Source organism: Gracilinanus agilis, chromosome 2 (genome assembly GCF_016433145.1).
Source record: "Gracilinanus agilis isolate LMUSP501 chromosome 2, AgileGrace, whole genome shotgun sequence".
Lineage (NCBI taxonomy): Eukaryota > Metazoa > Chordata > Mammalia > Didelphimorphia > Didelphidae > Gracilinanus > Gracilinanus agilis.
This window is the reverse complement of record NC_058131.1, coordinates 123,903,664-123,929,835: the sequence shown is the minus strand read 5'-3', so window position 1 is coordinate 123,929,835 and position 26,172 is coordinate 123,903,664. Positions and strand designations below refer to the sequence as shown.

At 37.9% G+C, this 26,172-nt stretch overlaps 2 protein-coding genes across 2 annotated transcripts; one reads left to right on the top strand and one right to left on the bottom strand.

The window, feature by feature from the left end:
• The first annotated feature begins 973 nt into the window (after positions 1-973).
• Positions 974-9,738, top strand: LRRN4 (leucine rich repeat neuronal 4). Its single transcript, XM_044659487.1, has 4 exons — positions 974-1,643; positions 3,826-4,030; positions 7,332-7,469; positions 8,427-9,738. Exons 1-4 carry the CDS (start codon positions 974-976, stop codon positions 9,736-9,738), a joined length of 2,325 nt encoding a protein of 774 aa, XP_044515422.1.
• A 2,741-nt stretch (positions 9,739-12,479) lies between these two features.
• CRLS1 (cardiolipin synthase 1) lies at positions 12,480-26,172 on the bottom strand. The gene is made up of 7 exons (XM_044660707.1): positions 25,515-26,172; positions 22,806-22,943; positions 21,282-21,411; positions 17,579-17,664; positions 16,721-16,789; positions 14,571-14,662; positions 12,480-13,371 (listed from the first exon to the last, which is right to left on the bottom strand). Exons 1-7 carry the CDS (start codon positions 26,007-26,009, stop codon positions 13,284-13,286), a joined length of 1,098 nt encoding a protein of 365 aa, XP_044516642.1. The 5' UTR covers positions 26,010-26,172; the 3' UTR covers positions 12,480-13,283.

The window sequence follows — 26,172 nt, the reverse complement described above, 5'->3', positions numbered from 1 at the left end:
CACTGAGCTAGCCCAGCTGCCCCTACTTTAGGTTGCAGTTTCTTTAGCAGATGTAGTTTTTACAGGGTGGGGTTGCTAGCCCCACGCCCAACCCTCCTCCTTTTTCATCCGGGCTAGGGACCATCCTTAGCCTAGGAGTGGTAAGGGTGGGCGATAGGGGTCAAGTGACTTGCCCAAGGTCACACAGCTGGAAGTGTCCGAGGCCGGACTTGAACCTAGGACCTCCAGTCTCTAGGCCTGGCTCTCAATACACTGAGCCACCCAGCTGCCCCCAAATGTATGATATACCTTTAAAAACTACAGCAAGCTGTACATAATAGATACTTGCAATTTCATATTCAATCTTTTTTCTTTTGCTTTGTAGATAGATATGTTCATATTTATGTTTAAGTTCATAATCTGTAAGAAAATTTCAAAAAATAGAGTGTGTTCCCAGATATCCTGGAATTTGGGTTATGGTTTTTTCTTCTACCCTTCCCGCCCATTGGGAAAAGATTTCAGCTGGGATTCATCAAACTTTCAGGCCCAGAAGTGTCAGCTTAATGTCTTAGCTGGATACAGAGGTTTTGGGGGTTTACTAAGAAATTGTCTGTCTCCATCTAGAAAGTGAAAGTGTTGGTCTTAGGGGTCTTTTAAACCTAACATTCCATGCATCAAATTATTCTAGGTTTTTCTAAGGTTGAAGCAGTGGCTTTTTCTTGCAGGCTTCTAGCAGGATTGGTTTTAATTCTAGTAAAAACTCTACTATGTCTCTTGTTCCTAGGTATAATAGGAATAATTATAATATAGTAAGTATAATTCCAGGTATGATAGGAAAAACTACCCCTACCTTTAACTCAGAACTGCTTCTGAGCAATGAACCACAATTCTGTTTTCTTTGACTTCTGATGGTCTTTGTTCTCCTCTCCCCAAAAGGTCCATATTTGGAAGTCACCAAAACCAAAAAATGTTGCCCTTATTGCTACTTTCTGTGATGGGTCTACACTGGGCAGCATCTGACAGCCCACCAGGTATAGAAGGCATCGCCCTGCCAAAAGTAATAGAGACTCTCTTTCAAGTCACTCATCTTGGTCCCTGGGAGGACAATCTCAAATTTTCTAGTTTGTCTTGTGAAGAGCTGAATAAGACAACAGAAACCACCTTGTTTCTAGTGAACAGAAGCCTTGAAAGCTTTCCTCACTGTCTGCCAAGGACATTACAAAGCTTAGACCTAAGCAGCAACTGGCTTAAGGAACTGAGAGATCAGGACCTGAGGGATCTCTCCAATCTTCATGTTCTTATCTTGAGGAACAACCTGATCCAAGAGCTTCACTGGGGAGGGACTCCCGTCTTGGAGAACCTTGAAACTCTGGATCTAAGCTACAACAAGCTCTCATCCATGCCCAGCTGCCAAACGATGATGTTGCAGAACCTAACATGGCTATCACTTGCGGGTAATCCTATTCTGGAAATCCAGCCCTGGACATTTTCCTGCTTTCCATCCCTTCATTTTCTTAACTTGTCTGCTACCCTGTTGGGGAAAAATGACCAAGAAGGAATTAAAGAGTCAGCCTTTGCTCAAAGAATGTTAAACCATTCTGGAGAAAAGACACTCATGTATACCATGGAAGTATTGGATCTGAGTAGGACTTTTCTTCCAAAAAGTAAGTCTGAGGAATTTTCTGGGAACAGTAATGGGATTTAAACAATAATTATCCCAGTGGGGAATTTCTGGTGTGTAAAAACCCTTTAACTGATGCTACTCACCTGTAACTTGGGTAACTTTGGGAAGACCTGAGACCAGCTTCCAATGGTCAAATGGCCAGTATGTGTGTGTGTGTGTATATATATATATATATATATATATATATATATATATATATCAGAATTTGAATTCAGGTCTTCCTGACACCAAGGTTAACCTTCTCACCATGATGCCAGTCTGGCTCTCAAGCAAGGAAGAGGTGAATATAAAATTATATATAAAATTATACACAGATATACACGATATGTAATTATAAGAATATATGTATAGTATCTTTATTATACATATATAGGTATAATATATGTATATGCATATATAAGAATATAGCTATTATATATGTATATACATGCACATATATGCATGCGTGTCCACACACACACATGTGTGCACGTATATGTGTCTATTTTCATATTCACGTCTTCCTTGAGAGCCAGAGTGGCCAGAGTGCATCATGGTGAGAGCACTGACTTTGGAGTCAGGAAAATTCCGTGTGTGTGTTTGTGTGTGTGTGAATAGACTCATGTACATACATGCATACATAGATATATATGAAGACAAGAGGAAAGTAAAGTCCAAAATTGCTTCTTTGCTGAGAACTAGCATCGAATGTAGTTCTGAGAATATATGTGTGTGTGTGTGTGTGTGTGTGTGTGTGTGTGTGTGTGTGTGTGTATGGAGAGAGAGAGAGAGAGAGAGAGAGAGAGAGAGAGAGAGAGAGAGAGAGAGAGAAAGTCCTCAACTGAAATTTAGTAGGTGCTCAGGAAATAATCATTAACTGATGACCTTGGATAGACTCTGCACTAGGTTTATATATTTTGGGTTCAGACCACTGTGTTTGTGTGTGTGTGGAGGGTGCAGTTCTTTTCCACACTTCCTTGTTTAGTTGGCCTAGTGAAGAGAGAGAAACTTGGACTAGGAGTCAGGAAGACAAGTTCAAATCCAGCCTCAGACACTTACTAGCTGTATGACTCTGGGCAAATTGTTTAAGCCTGTTTGCCTCAGTTTCACCTTTTGTAAAAAGAGCTAGAGAAAGAAATGGCAAACCACTCCAGTATATTTACCAAGGAAACCCCAAATGGGGTGACAAAGGGCCAGACACAAATGAACAATAATTTAATAAAACAGCAGCACATGGTTCTTATGAGGTTAAATGAAATAATATAAGTAAACTGTTTTGCCAACCTCAAAGTGCTATAAATGCCAATTGTTGTTGTTGTTATCATTATTAACACAAATCAATCTCAAGGAAAAAAGGTTTTTTCCAGCATAAACCCCACTTAGGAGTAATAAGAGAATTTAGGAAATGGAAATTAGATTCAGAAGGTGCCATTTTTGGTTTTGGAGGAGTCAGGAAATAAAAGTGGTTGCCTAATCAGATTCCTTATTCTCCTTTACCTTTACCTACTGCCCCACCCCACCCCACCTCACCATTGTACTTCATATCTGCACATTTTTGGCTACCTCAGAGAACGGTGATGTGTTTGATTTTTCTTTAGTTTTCCTATTGTGGTGTAAGGGTAGGGTCAGGAGGTATTGATCCCCAGACTTTACTTTAGAAGCTGAGTAATATTAAGTAACTTTTTTGAGCCTCATTTTTATGTCAGGTAAAATAGTGCTGGGTTTGGAATCAGAGGACAAGCCTTTGAGTTACAGCACTGCTGTCTACTGTCTGTGTGATTTGGGGCAAGTCATTTCACCTCAATGTCCTCATCAGTTGAATGAAGGTGTCCAGATTCAATGGCCTCTGTGTCCCTTTCAGCTCTAGCTCTATGATGAACTTATTTTGATGATGTTAGACTAGATTCCAAGTCTATGAATTAATGAGATATGATGGTCTTTAATTTCTAGAATTCAGTCTTTCTCATAAGCCATTTTCTCAGTTGAAACTCTAATTACTGATTAATGAATCTAAAATATCATCTTTTGAGTTTCACCTTCAAGTTTTGATTAGCTCCCACATTCATGAAATTATACCATTTGTGAATGTTGGTTTTTTTTTAAATGACACTAATTCCTTTTAGTCCTCTTTTCTTTTATATTCCTTTGTATGCTCAGTAAAGAGGTTTCCCTCTCTGTTTCAGTTCAGCTAGGCTGGATCAGGGACATGCCAAACCTCAGGTCCCTCTACCTTAAGAAGATGCCAAGACTGAAAAGTCTTGATGGGCAAATATTCAAGGCTACATCTAATCTGAGAGTACTGGATTGTCAAGATTCTCAAGCACTAAGTTTTGTAAATACACAAATATTTGAAGACACTCCTCATTTGCAATCTCTTCTGCTCCAAAAGTAAGTATTTCTTAGAGAGATCGCAGACTGCTACGCTTAGTGTTCGTGTGTCTGTATTCATGAAATACTACATTTGTGATTAATACTTTCCATTTATGCCAGGTTGTACCTCAGGTTATCATGGCATCCACAAAAAGGAATGAGGAAATTAATTAATTAGCCTCTCCTCTCCCCTCTGAGACTTTTTTCATTTTAAAAGGAGAATGTAGAACATAACTCAAAGGAACGGATGACCAATAGGGAGATATCAAACATTGTGACACCTGAATTGGTGAGATAATGTGTGGGCAGGAGCACCCCATGGATTTTGCCACAGAAGCAGCCAACCACATCCAGAAGAATAGTTCCCACACTGTGACAGCACTTTATCTAGACAGGCCATATTGGAAAATTCCATCAAAGCCAATCCAAGCTATCTATCTTTGTTCTTGGGTCTATAAAGGGAACTATAGTCTGGCTAAAGGCATAGATATGTATGCAACAAGCAACTTGAATCTCCAACCTGAGCCTCAACTTTCATAAAGACTTATCTTGAGGATTATTGTAGCTTCTGACACAGCACAGCTTTTGGGGTCATCATCGGGTTCTGACTCAGAAATAGCAGGGCAAGGTAAAGTTTCCAGTTTTCCTAGATGGGAATGTGCAGTTCTGGTTTAGCAGCCCCATTCTTTGGAATGTGTAGGAGTATCGGTGAATCGGTGTAAAAACCTTCAGTGCCTGGTACCATACTGCATCTATGATTGCTGAGAAAACTGAAAATTTGGGGAATTCAGAGGGCAGATGATGAAAAACTAGGTAGAGAACCATCACAAGTCAATGGAGAAAAACAAGGAAGGGGTAAGAAAAAGGGGTAAGAAGTAAGTGGGATGTGAGCCCACTGACTCAAAATGAAGAAACCAAACTTACAAAGCAGCAGCTGGCCAATTTATTTCTCTTCTGGAAGAGCAGAAGAGGGCTTCCACAACAGAGATTTAACTCATTTGGGAAGTATGCACTGAATTTGAGGCATGGGTTTAAGTATAGTTTTGAGGAGGAGGTCCCCTAGTGCACAGGAGGGACTCACAATCTAACAACCGATCCTAAACCCAGTCCTTACCCTATATTCCATCCTCATGCACATAGCAAGGTAATCTATCATGGTTTTGTTGCAGGGCAGATTTCAACATATAGTGAAGAAAAAAATAGAAAGGGGAGGGGGTACTGCTGTTGGGACTTTCTAGTCATTTCTAGCTGGCACACCCAATATGTTTCCCCTTGGACCTTTTAGTTATTTCTAGCTGACACATGCAATATGTTTCCCCTTCAGAAGGAATGGCCAGGTCCAGGATTGGTGCTTCTTGTATACAGGAGGAGACTACCAACCCAAATTTCCCTTTCCCTTCAAAAAATCAAAAATAAAAAGGTTCCCCTTCCTTTCAGTGAAAATGTCCACTATTACAGGAATTACAATAACTTATTTGTTAAACTTGTTCATCAGGAGGCCCATTAACTGTAAACATATGACCTATTAGCTTAAACTAAGACATTTGTTAATCAGCTAGTTCCAGGGGAAGAGAGCCGAATCCGGAGGGAACAAAATAAAGAATAGACACATTTTTTTTTTTATCGGTTTTCTTCTACTTTGTTGGGCTGGTGATTTATTTCACTCCACAGGCAGTCCCTCCACAGATAGAGGTCCTGCTTTCTCATTCTGTAATTCTTGTTCATCTTGTACCTCAGAGAGGATCTCCCCAGAGTGCTACAGGTTTTCCTTTGGTGCCTTTTCTATTTCAGGGGTGCCAGATCAAGAATCAACTTGGGGTCAGGATTATCCAAGTTCAAATCTGCCCTTTAACTTTTATAGGACTAGGGAATCATTTGACCTTCACATATCTCAGGCAACTTATTGGGACCGATGCATGAAATCGAGAAATGTGTTGTCTCCTAATGCAGAGTGGCAATTTCCCAAATGCTGCCTTCTTCCAAACCCGTGCAACAATTGAGCTATCCATTTCTTATTGCATATTTTGGGACATTATTGATCCTATCACTCACTTTCTGGTCATACATGTCTTCAATATCTTTTATATCAGTTCTGAAACACATAATTCTAAGTAATTTGCTATAGCCTACATATGTACACCAAAACATATTTCCACTGGTCTGTGGGCTATTTGAAATTTTATTTCTCCTGAGTGACATTTCATTATTGGGAGTCATCTCTCATTCCTGAGAGAATACTGGAGTAAAAAGGGCTTTCGTTAGGAAACATTGAATGCACCGTGCATTTTGTACAAATGTGATCTAGCCTGATCCATTCCTAGTAAATTCGTTTTCTATTTGTAGCTCCTCTCAAAGTTTTACATACAAATTATGTGCATTATTTTAATTGGCTTCCTCTCCCACTGTAGGTCAATATAAATTTTTCATTTTAGTTTTTGACACTAAATTTGGTGTACTTTACATCAGTCGTTTCCATCTTAATATGAGGGAAGGATAGAACCAGTTTTATTTAGCCTAGGAATGGCAAGGCTAACTTGTCATCACTCCCCAGAGACTAGTAGACAGGCAATGGGGCATCATTTGAGGACTAAAAGGTAAGAATGTTCTGAAAAGGAGGTGCTCAAGAAAAACTATATAATTTTGCTGAAGTATGGTTCTGGCCAGAGCTACTCTAAACCTTCCCATAGACTACAAACTGTGAGACTGCTAGGAAAATCAATCTGAAAATGAGGTAGCTAAATAGTGCCATGGATAGAGTGCTGGTCCTAGAGTCAGGAAGATCTGAGTTCAAATCCTGCCTAGAATACTTACTAGCTCTGTGACTTTGGACGATTCACTTAGTGTCTCTGTTTCAGTTTCCTCAACTCTAAAAGTGGAATAATCATCATATTTATTTTACAGCATTGTTAAGAATAAGGGGATGTATTTGTGCCTGGTGCATAGTATGTATTAATAAATGCTTGTCCCCTTTCCCAATACCCCCTTCCAAATATAGTAACAAGACACTTGATAAACTGATTAGAGACCTTCTTGGTGTTTTTTTAAGTTTATTTTAAATGAGAAGGATTTTCAGTAGGAAGGGCTAGATTTGAGTCAAAGCAAATAGGTCATTCTTTTCCTTTAGAAAATTTGCATGTCAGGGGCAGCTAGGTATTTCAGTGGATTGAGAACCAATTAATTCTAAGGCAGAAGAGCAGTAAAAGCTAGGCAATGGAAGATAAATGACTTGCCCACCATCACTCAGGTCACAAGGAAGCGTTTGAACCCAGGACCTCCCATCTCCATCTCTTTTTCTAATCCTTTCCTTTTTGTATTTCAGCTGCAACTTGAGTTCTTTCCAGCCTTGGACTCTGAATTCCTCCCAAGTCATTCTCATCAGCCTGTATGGCAACCCTTTAAGATGCAGCTGTAAATTGTCTTGGCTCCTCTCTAACCTGGGGAAAATGGTCCTGAGCAGGTAACGGGCTCCATGATTTCACAGGGATAAAAGGACTTTGTTGTAGAGAGGTCTCAGAAAGGCTTACTCCCTTCATTGATAGCTCGTATATGAAGTATCCCGGCCTCTCTTATTGCTATTGCTCATTTAAGTTCTACTTGAGCTGTTCTGCCTAGGGTCTTGTTGTTTAATGAACAACATATATCGCTGATTATTTCTCTGGGGTTGGGCACCAATACGGTCCCGTCACTATTTTTCAGATATCGTTACCCACTTAAGAAGAGAAAGTAGGACTACCTCAGGCGTCTCAGAAATAGTGTTCTTAATTTAAACGTGGAGCCCATATAACCCCTCAAGTCTTTATAGGAATTGACTTTATTCTGATGGGTATTCCACTGAGAAATTCTTTACTGCCTTTATCGGCTTGATTCCTCAACTGTCCCCAAACCCCCACTGCTTCACCCCCAAAGATAACGCTATGACCTCTCACTCCCGACTGAGATAAAGGATAACCGAGTCATCGTTCAAGTTTGTCCCGGGTGTTCATTCAGCTCCCTTTGCGTAGCGTCTTTCTCGTTCTCATTAGCTCGTGCTGAAGGCTGTGGCCACCATGCTAACTCCCAGCAACCCCTCCAAGGCCCTGGCTTCAGAGGCCGTCCCTAAAAGAGCCTCACCTCCCAGGTAGCACTTCACCATTTGACCTTCCTCCATTCACTCCGCACTTCCCTTGCGGTTTATTGTTCCTCTAGTCTATTATTGGATAAACAAATTCGGTAAAGGTATTTATAGCTGGTACGGGTTCCTCTGCTGTATTAAAATCTGATTTCGGCGGGATCCTTCCTCCAGGAGTCACTGATGTAGGCATCTGAGACCTCCAGGAGGGATCGGGCTTCTCGGACCATACCAAAGTCACGTGCTTGGTCCATCATCCCGCTAACACGGCTCTCTAGGATTCTAACTGCTTTGTCTGCCCGCTAGGTCCAACGACACCGTCTGTACGCCAGCTGCAGACCCCAACGGTACCTTTTCATCATCTCTTTCCCTCTCCCAGCTGTACAGCAAGTGTCATTCTGAAAGAAACACAACCTTCATCCCGTCCAGCCCCCTTTCCCTGGAAAGCAGCGCTGATGGCAACAACTTCTCTACCCAGCCCTTAAGGGGATTAAATCCACCAGTGACACAGGCTTCTCTCGGTTTCCACCAAGCAGAGCCCACACCACTCCCTGCTTTAGGGACCCCAAGCATTACCAAGGAAAATTCTCTCCGGCGCAAGGAAGCTACCTTGGATCGGCCATTCCTCGCGCTGCCCACCCAAGGGGTCGGCAGCACGGCCGCCATCTCCTCCACGGTCCCTCCAGGAGGTGCTGATGACATGGCCACTCCACCCAGGGCCGGAAGCGCAGCTCACACACAACTAAGGGGAGAAAGTGTTCCAGGGAAAACCGTCTCCAACTGGTCTACCACTAGAGCCAGCACCTCTGTAGCCACTTCAGATTCCACCCCGTTCCCATGGCAGCCGCCCCCCAGCCCCTCCCTTCCCGCTGCCGGCACCATTCAGACCCCGGATGAGAGGCATCCGCTGAGTGCCTCGAGTGCCTCGAGTGCCTCGGCATTAGGGATTCCCGTCTTCATGCTGGATGACTATAGTAGTGAGGAGGAAGAGGAAGAGGAAGAGGAAGCAGACACGCAGCAGGCAGAGGGCCTCTGCGATTACCATCCTTGCAGGCACCTCCAAACTCCATGTGACGTGCTGCAGAAATCATCACGATGTCTGTGCCCCGGCCTCAGCAGCGAGGACGCCATCCCCGACCCACCCAAGCTGACGGAGGTGTCCGAGACCACTGATACGTCGGCCCTTATCCACTGGTGCGCGCCTAATTCCGTGGTGCGCATGTACCGGCTTATCTACCACCCAGAAGCCAGGGCAGAGACGCAGACAGTAGTGAGAGAGATCTACGCCCTGGCCAGGGAGCATCCCCTGCATGGGCTCTCCCCGAGTACAACATATAACGTGTGTGTGTTGGCGTCCAACAAAGCGGGTCTGAGTCTAACAAGAACCAGCGAATGGAGGAAAGCGTGTGCCACGTTCACGACCAAGCCGAGTTTCTTAATCATTTTTGCAGGCCTGTGTGGTACCAGTGGACTACTTTTACTCAGCACCTTTGTACTGTCTGTGTGTCTTTATAAGAAGTGCAAAACAAGACACGTGGAACAGTATGATACACATCTTGTTTCCTACAAAAACCCAGCATTTGACTATCCATTAAAACTTCAGACTTTAAGTCTTTAAGAGAAATACCAAGGAGGCCTTTGCCAGAAAGCTCACTCTAGGAGACTGGAACCTTTGATTGATCATGTCAAGTCAAAGTCCTTCCAAGGGAGAACAGAGATGGATGGTCTTACATTAGGGATAAATTTATGATCTCCTGATGTCACCCAGCATTATTGACTTCTGCTTCCAGTGCTAAGGAACACCTAGGCTTTCTAGGCTTCCTGTCTGGCTAATCCACTCCAGGGAATAAGTACACTATGGTGATGGGGAGGAAGAGTTTTATGTGTAACACAGTCATTTCCAGAGCTTCCAAGTAATTGCAGGTCACTTTATACATAGTGTATAAGCATATCTCTCGATGTCCAGATTACAGTAACTAATCATTATGTAGTGCCTAAAGCTTGTAAAGCTGCTTTACAGGTGGGCCTCTCAGCAGTCATGTGTGGTAAGAACTCTAGCTTTTAGTAGAGCTCATTGAGACTTGCTATAAAAACTGGTAGTGGATCTTTCCAAACTCGGCTGGGTTTATTCTCAACCAACATACTCCTTCCGTCCTTTCATCCCTAGTCTTTCCTATGGTAATTTCAATTCAATATTTATTGAATGTCTGCTATTTGGTGCACTTCAATATTAAATATAAGGATCATGTAAGATGAAGTCCTAAGGAGAATAAAGGATTCTCACATTGTAGCCTTACCTTCTCTTAAGTTTCAGGTCCACCCAAGATATAACTGATGACATGACAATGAGCAAGGAATTTGTCCAGGGATTTTGGTGGATTCTTCCTCTGACGGTTGGAATATAAAGGAGATGAGTGTATTTAGAAATTCTGGTTACATTAACTGGGGGAAAACAGGATTCCTGGGATATCAGTTTCACTTCCATGGCTAAAATATACTACTCTCAAAAATAAAACAAAAGTCCAGGACCAAAGGCACGGGGGTCTCTTTTGTTAAGCTGTACCTGGGGAAAGCATTTTCAATATGAACTTCAGCCTATAAGATTCTAAAAGGTGTTATCTCTTTGTGAAAAGTAGGAAATATGAACATTAGGGTTTAGTATATAAAACATGACAAAATAAATTCTTCCAAGTATAGCTGGCAGGCAAAAACAATTCTCCTTTTTCTAATTTTACAAACCATATAGCTTGATTTGTTCCTAATGTTTCTTATTTTTACAAAAATATGGGAACAAATAAATACTGTATTAAAGCCTTTAATGGTGGTTATATTTCCTGAGTTTAGTTTAGGATTTGCATAGAAAAAAACTTTATTCAAATGGCTCTAATCACATTTGTAAAATGATGTAATCTATTCTTTATAGCAAACAGCTGAATTATATGGTCTTTTTATAGACATAAAAAAAAGTTTTGAAAGAGCTACATGAAGTCCTAAGGTAAAATCTGAGAAATGGGGCTTATACAAGTTACACAAACAATGTAGTAAATGATCTTAAGATATTTTACCAAATAATCGAGACCCCCTTTTCTCCCCAACATATAATAAAAAATATATACATAAGCATCTGTGCTTAGATAATAAATAGTCCTTTCACAAATCCCACCTATTTGTAAATTATAATTAAAAAAAAAGCAACCTAGGCAACAATGTATATGAACAGAGAATGAAAATGAGGAAGGTATGCCATTCAGACCTAACCCATTGCACAGTTCAGCTTTGTATTTCTATAACAGAATTGGATTTGAATTTGGCAATAGAGCAAGAAATAATGCCAATATTTATGGTCTAGGAGACAGGTCAAATTGGCTAGAAGTCAATAGCTCTGGAATCTGGGTATAAAAGGCCATTAGCATCAGAAATGAACATTTTATCACTCAAAAAGTTGCCAATCCATTATCCACAACAAGCAATAAAATAGCATATTGAGTATATAAAATATTTTTTGCACTGCATAATTTGTTCTATGTTTCTGCTTCCTAATACCTTCCATCTAAAGTCAACCTATTACATTGTTTTTAAACTGTTCTTGTTGCTGGCTAACCACACCTTTTTCAAGACCTCATTACGGAAACCTAATTGGAAAAACCTCGTTACAAAGTTAGAATGATGAGATACCATCTATACATAACTCCATTGTCAAGAGTCCAACTAGTTCATGTTCCTCTTCTTTGGAGGTCTGGATTTGTTTTTTTGCTGGTCACCACTTAACCCAGCAATAGGGGAAAGAAGTATAGGTAGGCAATACCGAGACTGAAATAATGCCTTGGTGCGACACTTTCTATAACAATAGCTAGCTCGCATTTATATATAGTACTTTAAGGTTTGCAAAGTGCCTTACAAATACTATTTTATTTTGGTTATTTGGTATTATATCGATTTTACAGATGAAAGAAAAATTATTTGTTTATGAGTGTCTGAGGCCAGATTTTTTAATTCATGTCTTTGTGCTTCCAGGTCTGGTGTTCTATGGCCTGTACCACCTACATGCCTCTTACTGTAGAAATGAAAGCAGTAACTAAGATAAATTTTGCCTAACTCCTCTCTTTTCCAGTTCATTTTTAAGAAGATTTTGATTTTGGTTCACCAGTGATATATAAGAACTTCAGTGGTGTTTGAAATAGTTTACTGGTAAAGTTGGCAATTTAGCATCAAGTTAGTAAACTTTTGAGGAAACAGTATTTTCTGCTATTTTATTCCTTTATTATCTTCATGAAAACAAGATTTTCTTAAATTAAAAAAAACTTGGAAAAATAAACATCTTTATATTGTTATTCATATATCACAGGAATACAAGAGTTCTAATATTATGAAAACTTGTCTATTTTATGAACATAGTGCAAAGTCAAAAAGTAATCATTGATCCTTAGGTAGCAAAGAGTAATAGATAGTCTTCCCTATGTTAAGCCATAACTTTTATGTGACTCATTATCCTAACATAACAAACCTATGAGGTATCAAAGATTTTGGAAGACTTAACTGAACATAAACCTTGGTACTCTGGTATATGTTTTGATTTCATTTCAAAATACATTGCATTTTAAGCCTTTCTCTTTATAACTTAGCTTGTCATACATATTACCAGTCTAAACTAATAAAAAACATTTCCATATCAACTGTGATAGGCCAGAGATTTGAAAAATAAAATTATTTACCTAACTTGTACATGAGATCACATTTGATCCAATTGCCTTCTCTTTCACTAACCTAGTAATATATATAATGCTTTCTTATAACAATAAAAATTTTATTTAATATAGAAGGGAACCTGGATATAGAATACATTTTCAGGAAATAATTCTTTAAAAAAAATTCAAAATTGACTAACAATAATTGGTGAATTATAAATTACTTTAAGAAATTTAAGATAAAAAATTCCATATTATATTTTTATTTAAAAATACACTGGAAAATTCCACATTATGTACAGTACATGATTTAAGCTTAATTTCAATGCACTTGACTTCAATTGGGATGACACTAACATGGTTTATGTTTTGATAAGTCTTTTCCAAATTAACAAAAAAAGGGAAGACTCCTGTAGATTACCAGCTGGTTCTGATGTAGATGTTTTAATGCTTCCCAGCTAATAATGATGGATGACGTTCATTTGCCTTTTATCACCTGGACTGTTTTCCGGCCATAATGATAATAACTGTAGGCTGATGCAGTTGTGGTGAAAGCTGTTAAACACCTTTTGTGGTAGGGGAAAAAGGAAGAAAAAAATACAAGTTACATCAATTGTAAAAAATATAGTTGCATCATTCTAAGCTTCTGTTTTTGTATAATATAAAACATGAGATAATAAAACGTTAGATTTGTCATTAGTTTGAGAAAGTTTGCTAACTAAAGTTTAATAGACAAAATTTTCAAAAGACAATGAAATCAAGTGCTCTTTTTAATCATTGAAAAAACATTTGTGTTTTATGCATCAAACATTATTAATCAAATATTCAAAAGACGGAATGGGTAACTAAGAATTCAATAACTTGTTATTGTTTAGACATTATCAGCCATGTTTGACTCTCTCTTTTTGGGGTTTTCTTGGCAAAGATACTATAGAGTGGTTTGCCATTTCCTTCTCCAAGTCATTTTACAGCAAGGTAACTGAAGCAAACAAGTTAAATGACTTGCCCAGGATTACAAAGCTAGTCAGTGTCTGAATCCATATTTGAACTCAAGTCTTCCCAACTCCAGGCCTGACATTATTTACGGCGCCACCTAGCCGTCCCAATAACAATTTCACATTTGTATGAATGATGCAGAGTAAAGCAGAACCAAAAGTACTTTAGTAACAATGCAAATGAAGACAACAGAAATGAATTTGAGGTTGAATAAAATATATAGTGTTGGCTCCAAATGACCAAGGTTCAAGCACACACATCATTCCTTTCTCTTAATATATAGCAGGAAACAAAATAAATAAGGAAAGAAAAATGTCCAATCATTTTACAGGAAGTTTTGCTTAAGTTTTATTTTTCAAGGAAAGTAGTATGAGAGCTTATTTTCTGGAAAGTGACAGATCTGTTGAAACAAGCTGTATTCATTAAAAAAATTTCACATAGGGGGCAGCTGGGTAGCTCAGTGGATTGAGAGCCAGGCCTAGAGACAGGAGGTCCTAGGTTCAAATCCGGCCTCAGACACCTATAAAGTCAATACACAGAAGTTAAGGGTTTTAAATTAAAAAAAAAAAATTCACATAATTGCAGTCTACATAAATAGCACAATTTGTTATAACATTTAAGGGCTTGGAAAATTGGTACATTTTCAATGCTAAAGATTATCATCAATATTATTGATATTGCTGAAAGAAAAAGCTGCACCACAGATGAAATAAAACTTAAAACTACCAAGAAAGTTATGATAAATTCTTGCAGAGTGATAAAACCTTACCAAAGTGTCTGAAGATAAATGCTCTCAGTATAATTGAAAACTGGAGCCGCCAAAGAAGCTGCCACTAAAATTAACTGAACTGCTGTGTTCACCTACAGAAAAACAAATGTTCAGGAAAAAAATAAATCAAGGCCAACTAGATCTATTCTCAACTATGTAGCTGTTTAAAACACCAAATATTAGATGTTGAACTGAAATATTCCTGATATGGAAATTTCAATGAAAAAATGATAGTATATACAAACAACTTTTCTTCTAAAGTAATTCTAGTTTAATTTTATAGAGGATTTACAAATGTCTATCTGTAAGTTACTTCTCTATAGATGTAAGGAGAATGTCATTAGTTTGGCAATAATACCAACATTTTCATTTGTATATTGCTTTAATAATTTTTCAGAGTGATCTTACATGATGTCAATTTATTTGCACAACCCCCTCCACGAGTTTTATTAAGCTACCTATTATCCACCATGTATTAGGAGGCTAGGTCCTACGGATATAAAAACAAAAGTGAAAGTCTCTGTCCTCTGGAGTGAATTAGCCAAGCACTTTTATCTCCACTGTTTAAACAGGAGTAATGTAGACATGAAATAATTTATCTAAAATCACACATCAAGTTAGCTGCAGAACCAAAACTAGAATTTAGGATTTCTGAACTCAGTGATCTTTTCAATACGCCACTCATAACTTGCCCAAAAGTGTTAATCATTCATCTCAATGCTTATTCTCATTGAAACAAACTTTCTACAATTGGGGAAATGTCCTTACTATGTGGGCTTGAAAAAGGGAACAAAGAATATAATGACTATTCCATATACTTTGGTTACACAATGATTTCTATGAATGGAGTATAGAGAAAAGACAATGGTGAAGAGAGAAAACAGGGAAGTGGTATAGACAAGAGAAAAAGACTTAATAAAAGACATGACACCTTACTGCTGTTTGTGCTATGTTACTACTCTTCCAATTAGGTGACAAAAAGAGGACCATTTTTAAAAGATCTTTTACTAGTAAGAGCAAACATATATTAAACACTCACAACTAAACAAGACACTATACTAAGTGATGGGAATAAGGATGAGTAGGGGAGGAAGAAGGAATCGAGTTTAGAAAATCCATGGTCCCTGTGCTCAGGAAGTATACAGGGTTGTGGTGGCCATGAAAGAGGTATATAATCAATACTATGAGCTATTTTATTATTATCATTACCTGGCGGCCTACCTAGGTCCCTAGCCCTCTCTGTACCTGCCATTCAGTGTTATTCCCTTCCAATAGATACTGAATATAAAGCACTTGGACGCCAAAAAAGGAAATTAAATTAAAATCCCATTAGATTACCTAAATTGGTTATAACGTTATATTTATGAAAATAAGGATATGGTTTCCATTCCATGCAGATTAGTTGTTCCAAGGCCATCTAGAGATGGGGAAACAGTGCATCGATAGATCAAAACAAATTGTTACTGCTATTTGAATGCATGCATACCTTTATGGAAATATCTTCATGTACAAAAAACACCATATTACTACTAAAAGTGGAGGATCCTGTGTAATGACGAGATTTTCGTATCTTGGCATCCAGCAGAGTAGACTGAGCTATATATAATTAAAAGTATTTTGATAGTGTGCTATAAAATGCTTTTTTCTATTCCTTTGCATATAATAGTAAAAAGTAAAAATAGGTTACATAAGATGTTTGCATTGCAGGAAAGGAACAGAAATGATTCTTGTTTGTCCAAGCAGCAATTACACTCTAACTTTTCACCTTCCCCAATTCAAACATTTCAATCAACTTACTCTTAATCATCCAATAAAACTAACCACAATACTGATAAAGATTTAGAAACTAGAGAAAGAGTGAGCTAGAAGTATGTAGGAGACACCACTTTCTTCTACTGTCATAGGCATTTATCATTTGCTATTCATTAAAAGAGAAGCAAAGTTTTTCCTGTAGTTCCAGAAGATCCAAGGACCTACACTTAAGATAGCAAAAAAATGTGCTTAAGATGGCAAAATAATGACAAGTTTTTATTTCTTTCTTCAATTAAAAAAAAGTGTATTTTTATCAGTGAGAATGAACAATATAATAATAAAGGAGACAAAAAAGAGTGTGTGAAATAAAGAACTGAAAGAGGGTATATTGTCCTTACCTTACTGATGAATGTTGGCTTTAACCTAGCAGTGGCATAGCAAGGATTGAAATATCTAGCAAGTGTTCGCTGTGAAAGTGATAATAAAAGTTTTAAATTTTAGTAAACAATACATACAGTGAATGAGATGTCATTTTTAAAGTTCTGTAACAAAAATATTTCAAAAATTGTACATTTTAAATACTGGCACTTCATTATCAAATTTTATATATAATCTATAAAATAAAATATGAGTAGTAATATCTGCAAGAGACATCATTATATACCAAGGTCTTGCTTTAAGCAATCAACAATAGAATCATTTCATTAAATAAATCAAATTGAATGCATAACAACAAAGCATTTCTATAACACTGTACACTTTATTTCTTATCATTACTACTTTTAATTTGGAGACTTAAAAATAGCTAAAGTCAATGACATTTAAAAAATCAATTATATTTAAATTAGAATCTAGTTGGTGATTTAGAAAACAGGAAAATGTTTTAGAACAGGTCTTACTCAGAAATTAACACCATGCTGGCTCTTGCCCTTAAAAGACAATTTTCAATAAGTTCATAGTATTCAATTAAACAGATGATTTAATTAATTGAAAAGAAATTTGAACTTATAAAATAAGTTCCTGTGTCTTTTAAATTTAGTGATATTTTCATGTTTGTATGAAGCAAGGTGATTCATACTTTAAAAAAACCTACTCAAATCAAGTGGTTAAGAGATTAAAAATCATCACTCAAAGATATTTCAATAAATAGACCTCAGTGTATGTCAGAAAAATACTGCAAGATCTTTGTAGAATTTTTTCTTTTTATAAGTCTTTATAATAATTTGACTTTTTAAAAAAGTACATTTTTTACTTACTGGTGATGGGAGAGTTCTGTATCTGACGTAAAAAACGGCAGCAATTAACACTATATCTCTTGAAATAATCATGTAAGTAAGTGAAACTGAAAAGTGAAAATGCAATCATTTTAACATATACATTAATAAGTGAATCTATGCATAATACTCCTTTTACTCAATATTGCCAGGGAAAATATTCTATAAATTAATTTTCAAATTAAATGCAATTTATTCTTGAATGCCAAGATATTTAAATTCTAATCATTGTGCATGGAATGGTTTATTTCTCCTTTAAAATTTTTTTATATGTTATTTTTTTCCCAATTATATGTAAAAACCAATTTTAACATTCATTTAAAAAAATTCAGTTCCAGTTTTTTTCTCCCCTGATACAAGTTTTACACATGCAGCCATGCAAAACATATCAGTCATGTCACGAGAGGAAAAAAACAGATCAAAAACAAAGAAAAATAAACCTCCGGTGGAAAAAAAAAAACAAAAAAAGTATGCTTTGATCTGTATTCAGATTTCCTCAGTTCTTTCTCTAGAGGTGGACAGCATTTTGGAATTGTCTTGGACCTTTGCATCACTGAGAATAGCTCTTATTCACAGTTGATCATTGTGCATTACTGTTACTATGTAAAATGCTTTCCTGATTCTGTTCATTTCACTTTGCATCAGTTCATGTAAGCCTATTTTCTAGATTTTTCTGAATGCCCTTGTTCATCATTTCTCATAGTACAACAGTATTCCATCACAATCATGTACCACAACTTATTCAGCCATTTCCCAACTGATGGCATCCCCTCAATTTCTAATTATTTCCCACCACAAATAGTTATATTTTTGTACATTTAGTCCTTTCCCCTTTTATTGATCTTTTTAGGATACAGACTTAGTAGTAGTAGTATTTCTAGATCAAAAGGTAGGAAGAGTTTTAATAGCCCTTTGCACACAGTTCCAAATTGTTCTCCAGAATGGTTGGTTATCCACCAATAGTGTATGTGTCTCAGTTTTCCCAAATCCTATCCATCATGTCATTTTCCTTTTCAATCATTTAGTCAATCTGATAGGTGTAAGGTGGCATCTCAAGAGTTGCTTTAATCTGCATTTCTTCATCAAGAGTGATTTAGAGCATTTTTTCATAGGGCTATAAAGTTCTATAAAGTTTTGATTTCTTCATCTAAAAAATGGCTTGTTCAAATCTTTTGACCATCTATAGTTGGAGAATTACTGTATTCTACATCCCATAATGCTCTCTTTTTTAGTCATAAATTTTCCCCTTATCCATAGATCTGATAGGTAAATTATTCTATACTTCCCCCTAAGTTGCTTATGGTTATCATTCTATATGTCTAAATCATGTACACATTTCTCATAGAAACCATAAACTTTTTCTTGATGACCTTAGGGCTTCAATGTGAACCTCAATTATTATACTCTGTTGTAATACTATGATGCCCTCAAAGGCTAGTGATTGTGCAGTTAAAAGGACCCAGAGGCTATAATTAAAGTTTTAAAAAATATGTCTGTCTTCCCCTTCATTTTTCAGGTCTTCAGCAGTTACTTCTTACTGCTAGAAGTCTGCCTCTAAGAAGATTATCCCTCAACGCTATCCTTAACCGATTTCTTGGGTTAGGAAAATTGATAACTGAGCATCTAAGAACTGTGAGGAAGGCTCTATCTCAAAAGGCTGAATGCCAGACAGAGGGTTTCTCTCCCAATACCAACCTTACTTAAACTCAACTAAATATTCTACAGATACAGCCCTTAGGGTAGGATGGTCAAACTATTATCCTCCTTTTAAAGCGTGAGGAAAGGGACGCTGCTCCAAGGGGTTTGGTAGCTCAGGCTGCTTAATTTTTCTTTTCTATCTCTAAAACCAGCACAGTGGCATAGAAATGCTTATTGATTTTAAGTTAAGAGATGTTTTGGCTGTTCAGAAGTCTTTATCTGTCTGTTTACTTCAAGATTTCCCATTTTATTGTTGGTAGTGAAGCCCACCCCTCCCCCCCCCACTTCCTCACTGCCTGGGGATAAATCCTCCTACTGCACCTGACCTCACCTCTCCCCCTTCTTGCCCTTATGTGCAGTCATGCTCCATTACCTCTAAGTTCCCGGAGGGCACTAATTTGTCTTCCTGGCTTGTATCCACCACCCAATACACGGTATCTAGCAAGTAGGAAGTGCCTAATGTATCACTCTTTAAATGTCCAACAGTATTCCTATATTTATGAAATCATCTCCTTCATGAATCTTGGAACACTTTGATCTCCAGCTGAAAAAGTAATCTCTCTTTTCAAATTTTCTTAGAGAACTTTTCTCTTCTCCTTTGCTTTATTATACTTTATCTTGGCTCAAACTTATTTGCATTATGCCGTATCTCCTAATTAGACTGAAAGCTCTTCAGTAGCTAATAGCTAACTAACATGGTCCTTTTAAGGTTTGCAAAATGCTTTATATTACCTCATTTAATCTTCACAATGATCCTGGGAGGAAGAAGCTATCTTAATCCCAATTTGACAGAGGAAGAAAGTGAGTCAGAGAAAATAAGTTATTTGCCCAGGGTCCCATAGCTATTTGGTATTTGAGATAGGATTTGAGCTCAAATCTCATTTCCAAATCCAACTCTATCCACTGAAATATCTAGGTTTTTGACTTTTTATATTGTCAGTGTCTTGAAAACAATAAGTTCAATAGAATTTTGTATAATACAGATGTAAAATATAGCAGTAATTTTCAAAATTCTAGTGCTCTCATTTTTCTTACTTTAATCTTTTATTAGAAAAAAATATATATTATTTTATTTTCAAAAAGTGTAATTTAATAAAATGTAAATGCAGATGTTATTCAAAATAATTTGTTAAAGGATCACTCTACTGCAAATAAGAATAACACAGAAATAGGTTTTGGACAGTGATACATGTATAACCCAGTGGAATTGCTTGTCAGATTTGGGAGAGGGGCAGAAAGAGCGGGGGAATCAAGATGGAAAAATATTCTAAAAAAAGGGAAAAAAATAATTTGTCATATCTCTCAGAGAATGGTCTGTCTTGTTTGCAAAAACATTTACCTGGGATAAATATTTAAGTTTCAGCATTCAGTCTCCTAGAGAAATAAAAATTGACTTAAGGAGTAAGTTTTAAGGATGTACAATCAAACTACATTATTTTTTGTTGACAAAAAAAATTGAGAAAAGTTTTGTACCAAATGCCTTATTAGGATTTATCACAAAATTATTATTATTATTACTATTTTATTTTTTTAACCTTTACTTTCCATCTTGGAATCAATACTGTGTATTGGTTTTAAGGCAGAAGAGCAGTAAAGTCTAGACCAGTGATGGGCAAACTTTTTAAAGAGGGGGCCAAAGGAAAAGAAATGCTCATCTGTCAGTCTGTTTCTAAGGCAAGTCTTTCGAAGTTTCATTGTATTTGCATCCTACTCATTGTATTTGTCAGATTAGGAATAAATGTCGACTGCCTGATAGAACATTTCAGGGGGCTGCATCTGACCCACGGGCCGTAGTTTGCCTATCACTGGCTAGACAATTGGAGTTAAGTGGCTTACCCAGGGTCATTGCTGGGAAGTGTCTCAGGTCTATTTTGAACCCAGAACCTCCCATCTTTAGGCCTGGCTCTCTATCCACTGAGCCTCTAGCTACCCCTGATAACGTAATAGAAACTTACCACAATAATGACTCTTGTTTTTGAACTCTTACCTGGAATAAGATTTGCATATGTCAAGCTAATATATAGGACACTGATGAGTATTTTATCAGCAAGTGGATCAAGAGCACTTCCCAATGCTGATTTCTGGTTGGCCCAATTTCTAGCAATAAATCCATCCAACTGAAAAGAGAAAAGAGAAGAAGAAAACACAAGAGAAACCTCAAAACTAAAAGAAAAAACACTACTAGCAATCTCTCAATTCTATAGATCACTTTAAAATAAAGCAGTGTTCCCGAAGTTTTCAAAAGAAATCAATATATATATATATATATATATGTTATTTACAAAACATACAGAATCAATGGAACTTATCAAAATCTGATGTTAGGCAAAATTTGGAGCATAAGCCTGATTGGTAGTATACATTTACATTAAGAAAAACATTTTGAAGATTATAGGAAAAGATTAATATGAGGTTTTAAATATTAGAACCTTTATTCTTGGAGTCTTTTAATGTTTTGTATTTTCATTGAACATATAAAATATTGACCTGTTAGCAATCATTATCAATTAATGAAAAGCTATACTTTATAGATATATATTAGTAATGGTCCAGCCACTAGAAAAAAATCCACTAAACTACAAAGTTATAACAAAACTACTCAAGTACATTTATAAATAGGAAAAGATTTAGTTTACTCAATAATTATTTAGCAGCAAGAATGTTATATAAGGTGAAGTAAGTAGAAAGATTAATTCAAGCTAGGATAATTTCTTCATTAAAAACCAACCCCCCCACCCCAAACCCTTACCAATTTGACCAGTTATCAGAGCTGCATAGTCTCTCATAGAAAGAATATAGGGAGGAGTGTCAGAAGACCCGAGTTCTAGTTCAAGCTATGCTACTAACTAGCTTTGTAATCTTAAGCAATTTACTTAACTTCTCTGTGCCTCAATTTCCTAATCTGTAAAATATAGATAACATTTTGTAAAGGTAAAATGGCTAATTAGACATGAAAATAGCAAAAAAAAAAAAAAAAAATCCAAAAAGCTGTACAAATATAAGACACTATATTACTGAAATAATGGTTAAACGTATAGGAATATATGAGAATTGTTACCACCTGAGAATAAAAGCATCTAAGTGATCATCTAGAACTATCATCAAATATTATCTACTTTTCTGATGACTACTCTATAGCCTTGTTGGTGAAGCTATGGCATGCATGGCAAAGATGGCACACAGAGACTTCTCTGTGAGTACAGGCACCATCGCCCGCCAGAGTTAGTTACTAGAAAGGCAGAGGGCCTTGGGCGGAGGGGTTCCCTTCCCCCTCCCCAATACCTCTCCCCAGCAGCCATAGAAGTGCTTCCTCCCTCCACTAAGCAGCACCCCAGGGCCACTCCTCCCTTTCTCCCATTACTGTCAGGGGGAGGGGCACTCAGTCTCTGGGGGACCAGGCATAGCATGCTATGTCTAAAAGGTTCACCATAGCACTACTCTAGCAACATCATTGGCCCTTTTAATAAATGACTATGGTGGTTCAATCTTATAGACACATATTACAACTTACCAAATCAGTTAGTCCAGCTAAAGCAAAAACTCCTAGTGCAACATTAAAATCTTCTTCAATAATCAAATAACCCAAAACTGGGGCCAAGGCAATTCTTGTCATTGACAATAAATTTGGGATTGTCCATGGGTTTTCATACTGGAACAGAAAACCAAGAAAGTTAAAAATTAACATATATTTTAATAGCTTGCAACTTTAAAACAATACCATTACATCTTAAAAAGATTAAGGGGGGAGTGGTTTAACAGAGAAACCAATAATGTGGCAGAATCATCCCTCACAAATGATAAGGGTCACAAAGACTCTGTGCTTTAACTTGAGCTACTATTTAGTTCATTGTCTACCAAAATTTATTTCCTACTGCTAAGGATTGAGTGTTAAATATTAACATTAAATATAAACAAGACAGCATCTGGATGCTTCTGCAAGAAGCCTCCAAAGTTGAGATGGGCCAGTTAAAGAGAGGGGAAGAGAAAGAAAAAGATGCATACATGCATTACTAAAACACAAAATAGAAGTTTTCTGCTTTCACAGGTTTCAGAAGGTTTGACATTAGCTGAAAGATGGATTTCAAAAGGTTGAGATTCAAACACTGGGAGGGTGTCCCTACTAAATTCTTCCACCACATGTCTTTCCCAGAGCAAATCTTTATGCAATATATTAGCATTTAGACTTCATTTTGAAAATGATTTGAACCTAACAGTGACAAAATAGCTCATTTGAGGCTTCCTTTCAAGAAGCTCCCAGGGCTTTTGGCAAAAATTTTTCCTAATTATAATATTTCATTTTTAAAAAGCCTTAGCTATAAATGATGGAGCAGAAATACTCTCTCCTCCAATAATGTAATTTTCCTGAAAACCTGGCTCTGAATTGTTACTCCTAATTCCCTAAATGGGATTTTCTTCTCATCTACGGAGGGACCCATTATTGCATTATTATTTGGCGTCTCATAAAAACTTCAAAATATATGTGAAAAATCAAATTTCACCTAAAACACCCTATGAAAAAGACTATTTTGAAAGCACTACATTTTTCTAATAGAATCTGGCAACACAATAAAAAGTACACTACAGTGAAGTTATCCAAATGGAATACAAATCCCCAGACAGACATATTTAGGCCACCTTATGGTGCTCTCTGTATTCTGCTCTCCCTCAGCTACCTATCTTATCACTAGCATAATACACCTTGCAGGGTAGACAATAAATAACTGTGGAATGGGTTTTGTTAAATGGCTCTCTTTACATAATTTACTGAACCCTACTAGGAGTGTGTTCAAATTCAAGTTAAAAAAGTCACACGCTTTCCACAGTACAAAAAGGAAAGACACACATTTCCAGCCACAGCCTGGCATTGAGCAAATTAATCATATCCAATGAAGAAAAATGTGAAAAGTCACTTAATGGCCGAGAGTAAGGAAATAAAAAGCAAACAGCAAAAGCAGAATGAACACATTAAGAATTACTTTTGGGGGAAGTAATATGAGATAAAATAAGGATAAAGTCTTTACATCCAGGTAAATTAATTTGATAATTATGACTGAAGAAGCTAGCCTGGATCCCAAGTTAATGTTGAAAGATGTTAGCTTGTTTCTGCCATATAATTTAGGTCAGTTAGAGTACATTATCAAATTAATTCACAATCATTAAGCTAAATTTGTAAAACTCTCAAAAAGTTAAAGAAGCTAATCTCAGATTACCCAACCAGATGACACTCAACCTGTGTCATGCTCGAGAAACTATTGAAGTTTATGAAGGAACTTCTGCTAGGATATAGCAATCTCAAACCATACAGCACTCAAATGCCAACATGCTTTAGCTATTAAGGCAGCTTATACTTCTTCTGCCTTGATGTGGTTACCTCAACTCATGCTGCACAACTGATGGAACAGCCTAATAGAGGGCCATTGAAGACATAACAATTGAAGATGTAATAATTGTTGTGAGACTTGCTATCATGACGACAAAAGTTCTCCTACACTTAAAACCTGGTTGACTGACTTTATGTTTGGTCAATGTTTAATAGACACCAGATAGCAGGAGAAAAAAAAAAGTTGGAAAATATTTCCTAACTTGACAAGTGAGTCATTTTTACTTTGAAAATCAAGGATTTTTAAAAATCAAGGATATAAATGCTTTAATTAGAACTAAAAGCAATTAGTCTTTTGAGGATATAGCTGAAAACCAGTCACGCTTAAAATTAAGTCAGTCAGCTTTGTCTCCCCCCTAAAAACTTAGTTCATTTTATTGATTCCTAAGCAAAAAGATTCACATAAAAATATTTTTCATCTAATGGCAAAGATTAAAACCACTTCCCATATTTGCTCTAGCAGTTCCAAAAAAGCACAGGTCTCCACAATAACCTGAGAGTGGAAGCGCTGTTGCAAGTGCGGGCTGTTGGCTTATTCTACCAGATACTAAATGACCAAACTGAGAGGATGCATACTTGTCATCTCCGACATTTAAGACCGCTGAACAAACGTGTACATTTCTTGTCAGCGCAGCACAAGTTCGGCGACTGAAACGGACTTGCATAGGGACAGTGGGGAGCACTTCACGATCTTCGCGCTCTCTTTCCACAGACCGACCTAGCTAGGGGGCAGTTTAGATGTAGTTCAGGTGTGAAGAGGCTGTGGGGTAGATGAGACCCTAGTCTATTATTTGAGAGAGGGGCGTAGATGGCGCGCCGGCGCCTTTCCCCGTTACCTACCAGATTGGAGGGGCGCACGTTCCACTCCGAGTTCAAGCCTCCTTTCGCACCTGCAGCTTCTGGCGTTTGTTCCGGGACCCCCTTCCCTCCTCCTCCAGAGCTGTGTCCCCTTCGGCAGGATCCTGCCAATCGTAGGCAGGCAGCGGCTCCAGTCCGGGGACGCGGGCTGCCGGGAGCGGGCGGGAATAGCCCCCAGTGGGTGGGCAGAAGGCCCCATCCACCGCAGGAGGCGGCGGCGATGGGACTCGGGCTCAGGGAGGGCCGGGGCCGCCTTCCCGCGCCCGCTAGGAATTCTTCTAGCCCGCCCGCCCTCGACCACCGCCGGGTAGCCGCCACCGACTCTTCGGAGGGTTCTAGCTCGAGCTTTATCCCCACCCCCATTACGGTTCCCCGCTCCAGAGACACTGGGCTGCGGGCCCGGGGGGAGAGCGACAGGCTGCGGCCAGCGCCCTGGAGCACCCCCCAAGACCCCCGGCTCAGCCAGGCTGGCAGCATGGCCTGGACGGGGGAGAAAGCGTGGAAGACGCTTCAGCAGTCTGAGAAGTAGGAGCAGGAATAAGCGCAGGAGGGCCGCCTCTCCATGAAGGCGATTAGTGGATCTCGTTCAAGACCTCCTAGCCCCATGGCAAGGCCGCGACCCCGAAAGCAGACCCTTCCA

Bases quoted from the DNA above. Each gene is read 5' to 3' on its own strand.
- CRLS1 (XM_044660707.1), bottom strand. From the start codon at position 26,009: ATGCTGCCAGCCTGGCTGAGCCGGGGGTCTTGGGGGGTGCTCCAGGGC. The intron at 16,790-17,578 runs GTAAGTAAAAAA...TCACTTTCACAG, and splicing joins ACAGAACTCTCCCATCACCA to CGAACACTTGCTAGATATTT. The intron at 14,663-16,720 runs GTAAGGACAATA...GTTTTTCTGTAG, and splicing joins AGCCAACATTCATCAGTAAG to GTGAACACAGCAGTTCAGTT.
- LRRN4 (XM_044659487.1), top strand. From the start codon at position 974: ATGGGTCTACACTGGGCAGCATCTGACAGCCCACCAGGTATAGAAGGC. The intron at 1,644-3,825 runs GTAAGTCTGAGG...TCTCTGTTTCAG, and splicing joins TAGGACTTTTCTTCCAAAAA to TTCAGCTAGGCTGGATCAGG. The intron at 4,031-7,331 runs GTAAGTATTTCT...TTTGTATTTCAG, and splicing joins CAATCTCTTCTGCTCCAAAA to CTGCAACTTGAGTTCTTTCC.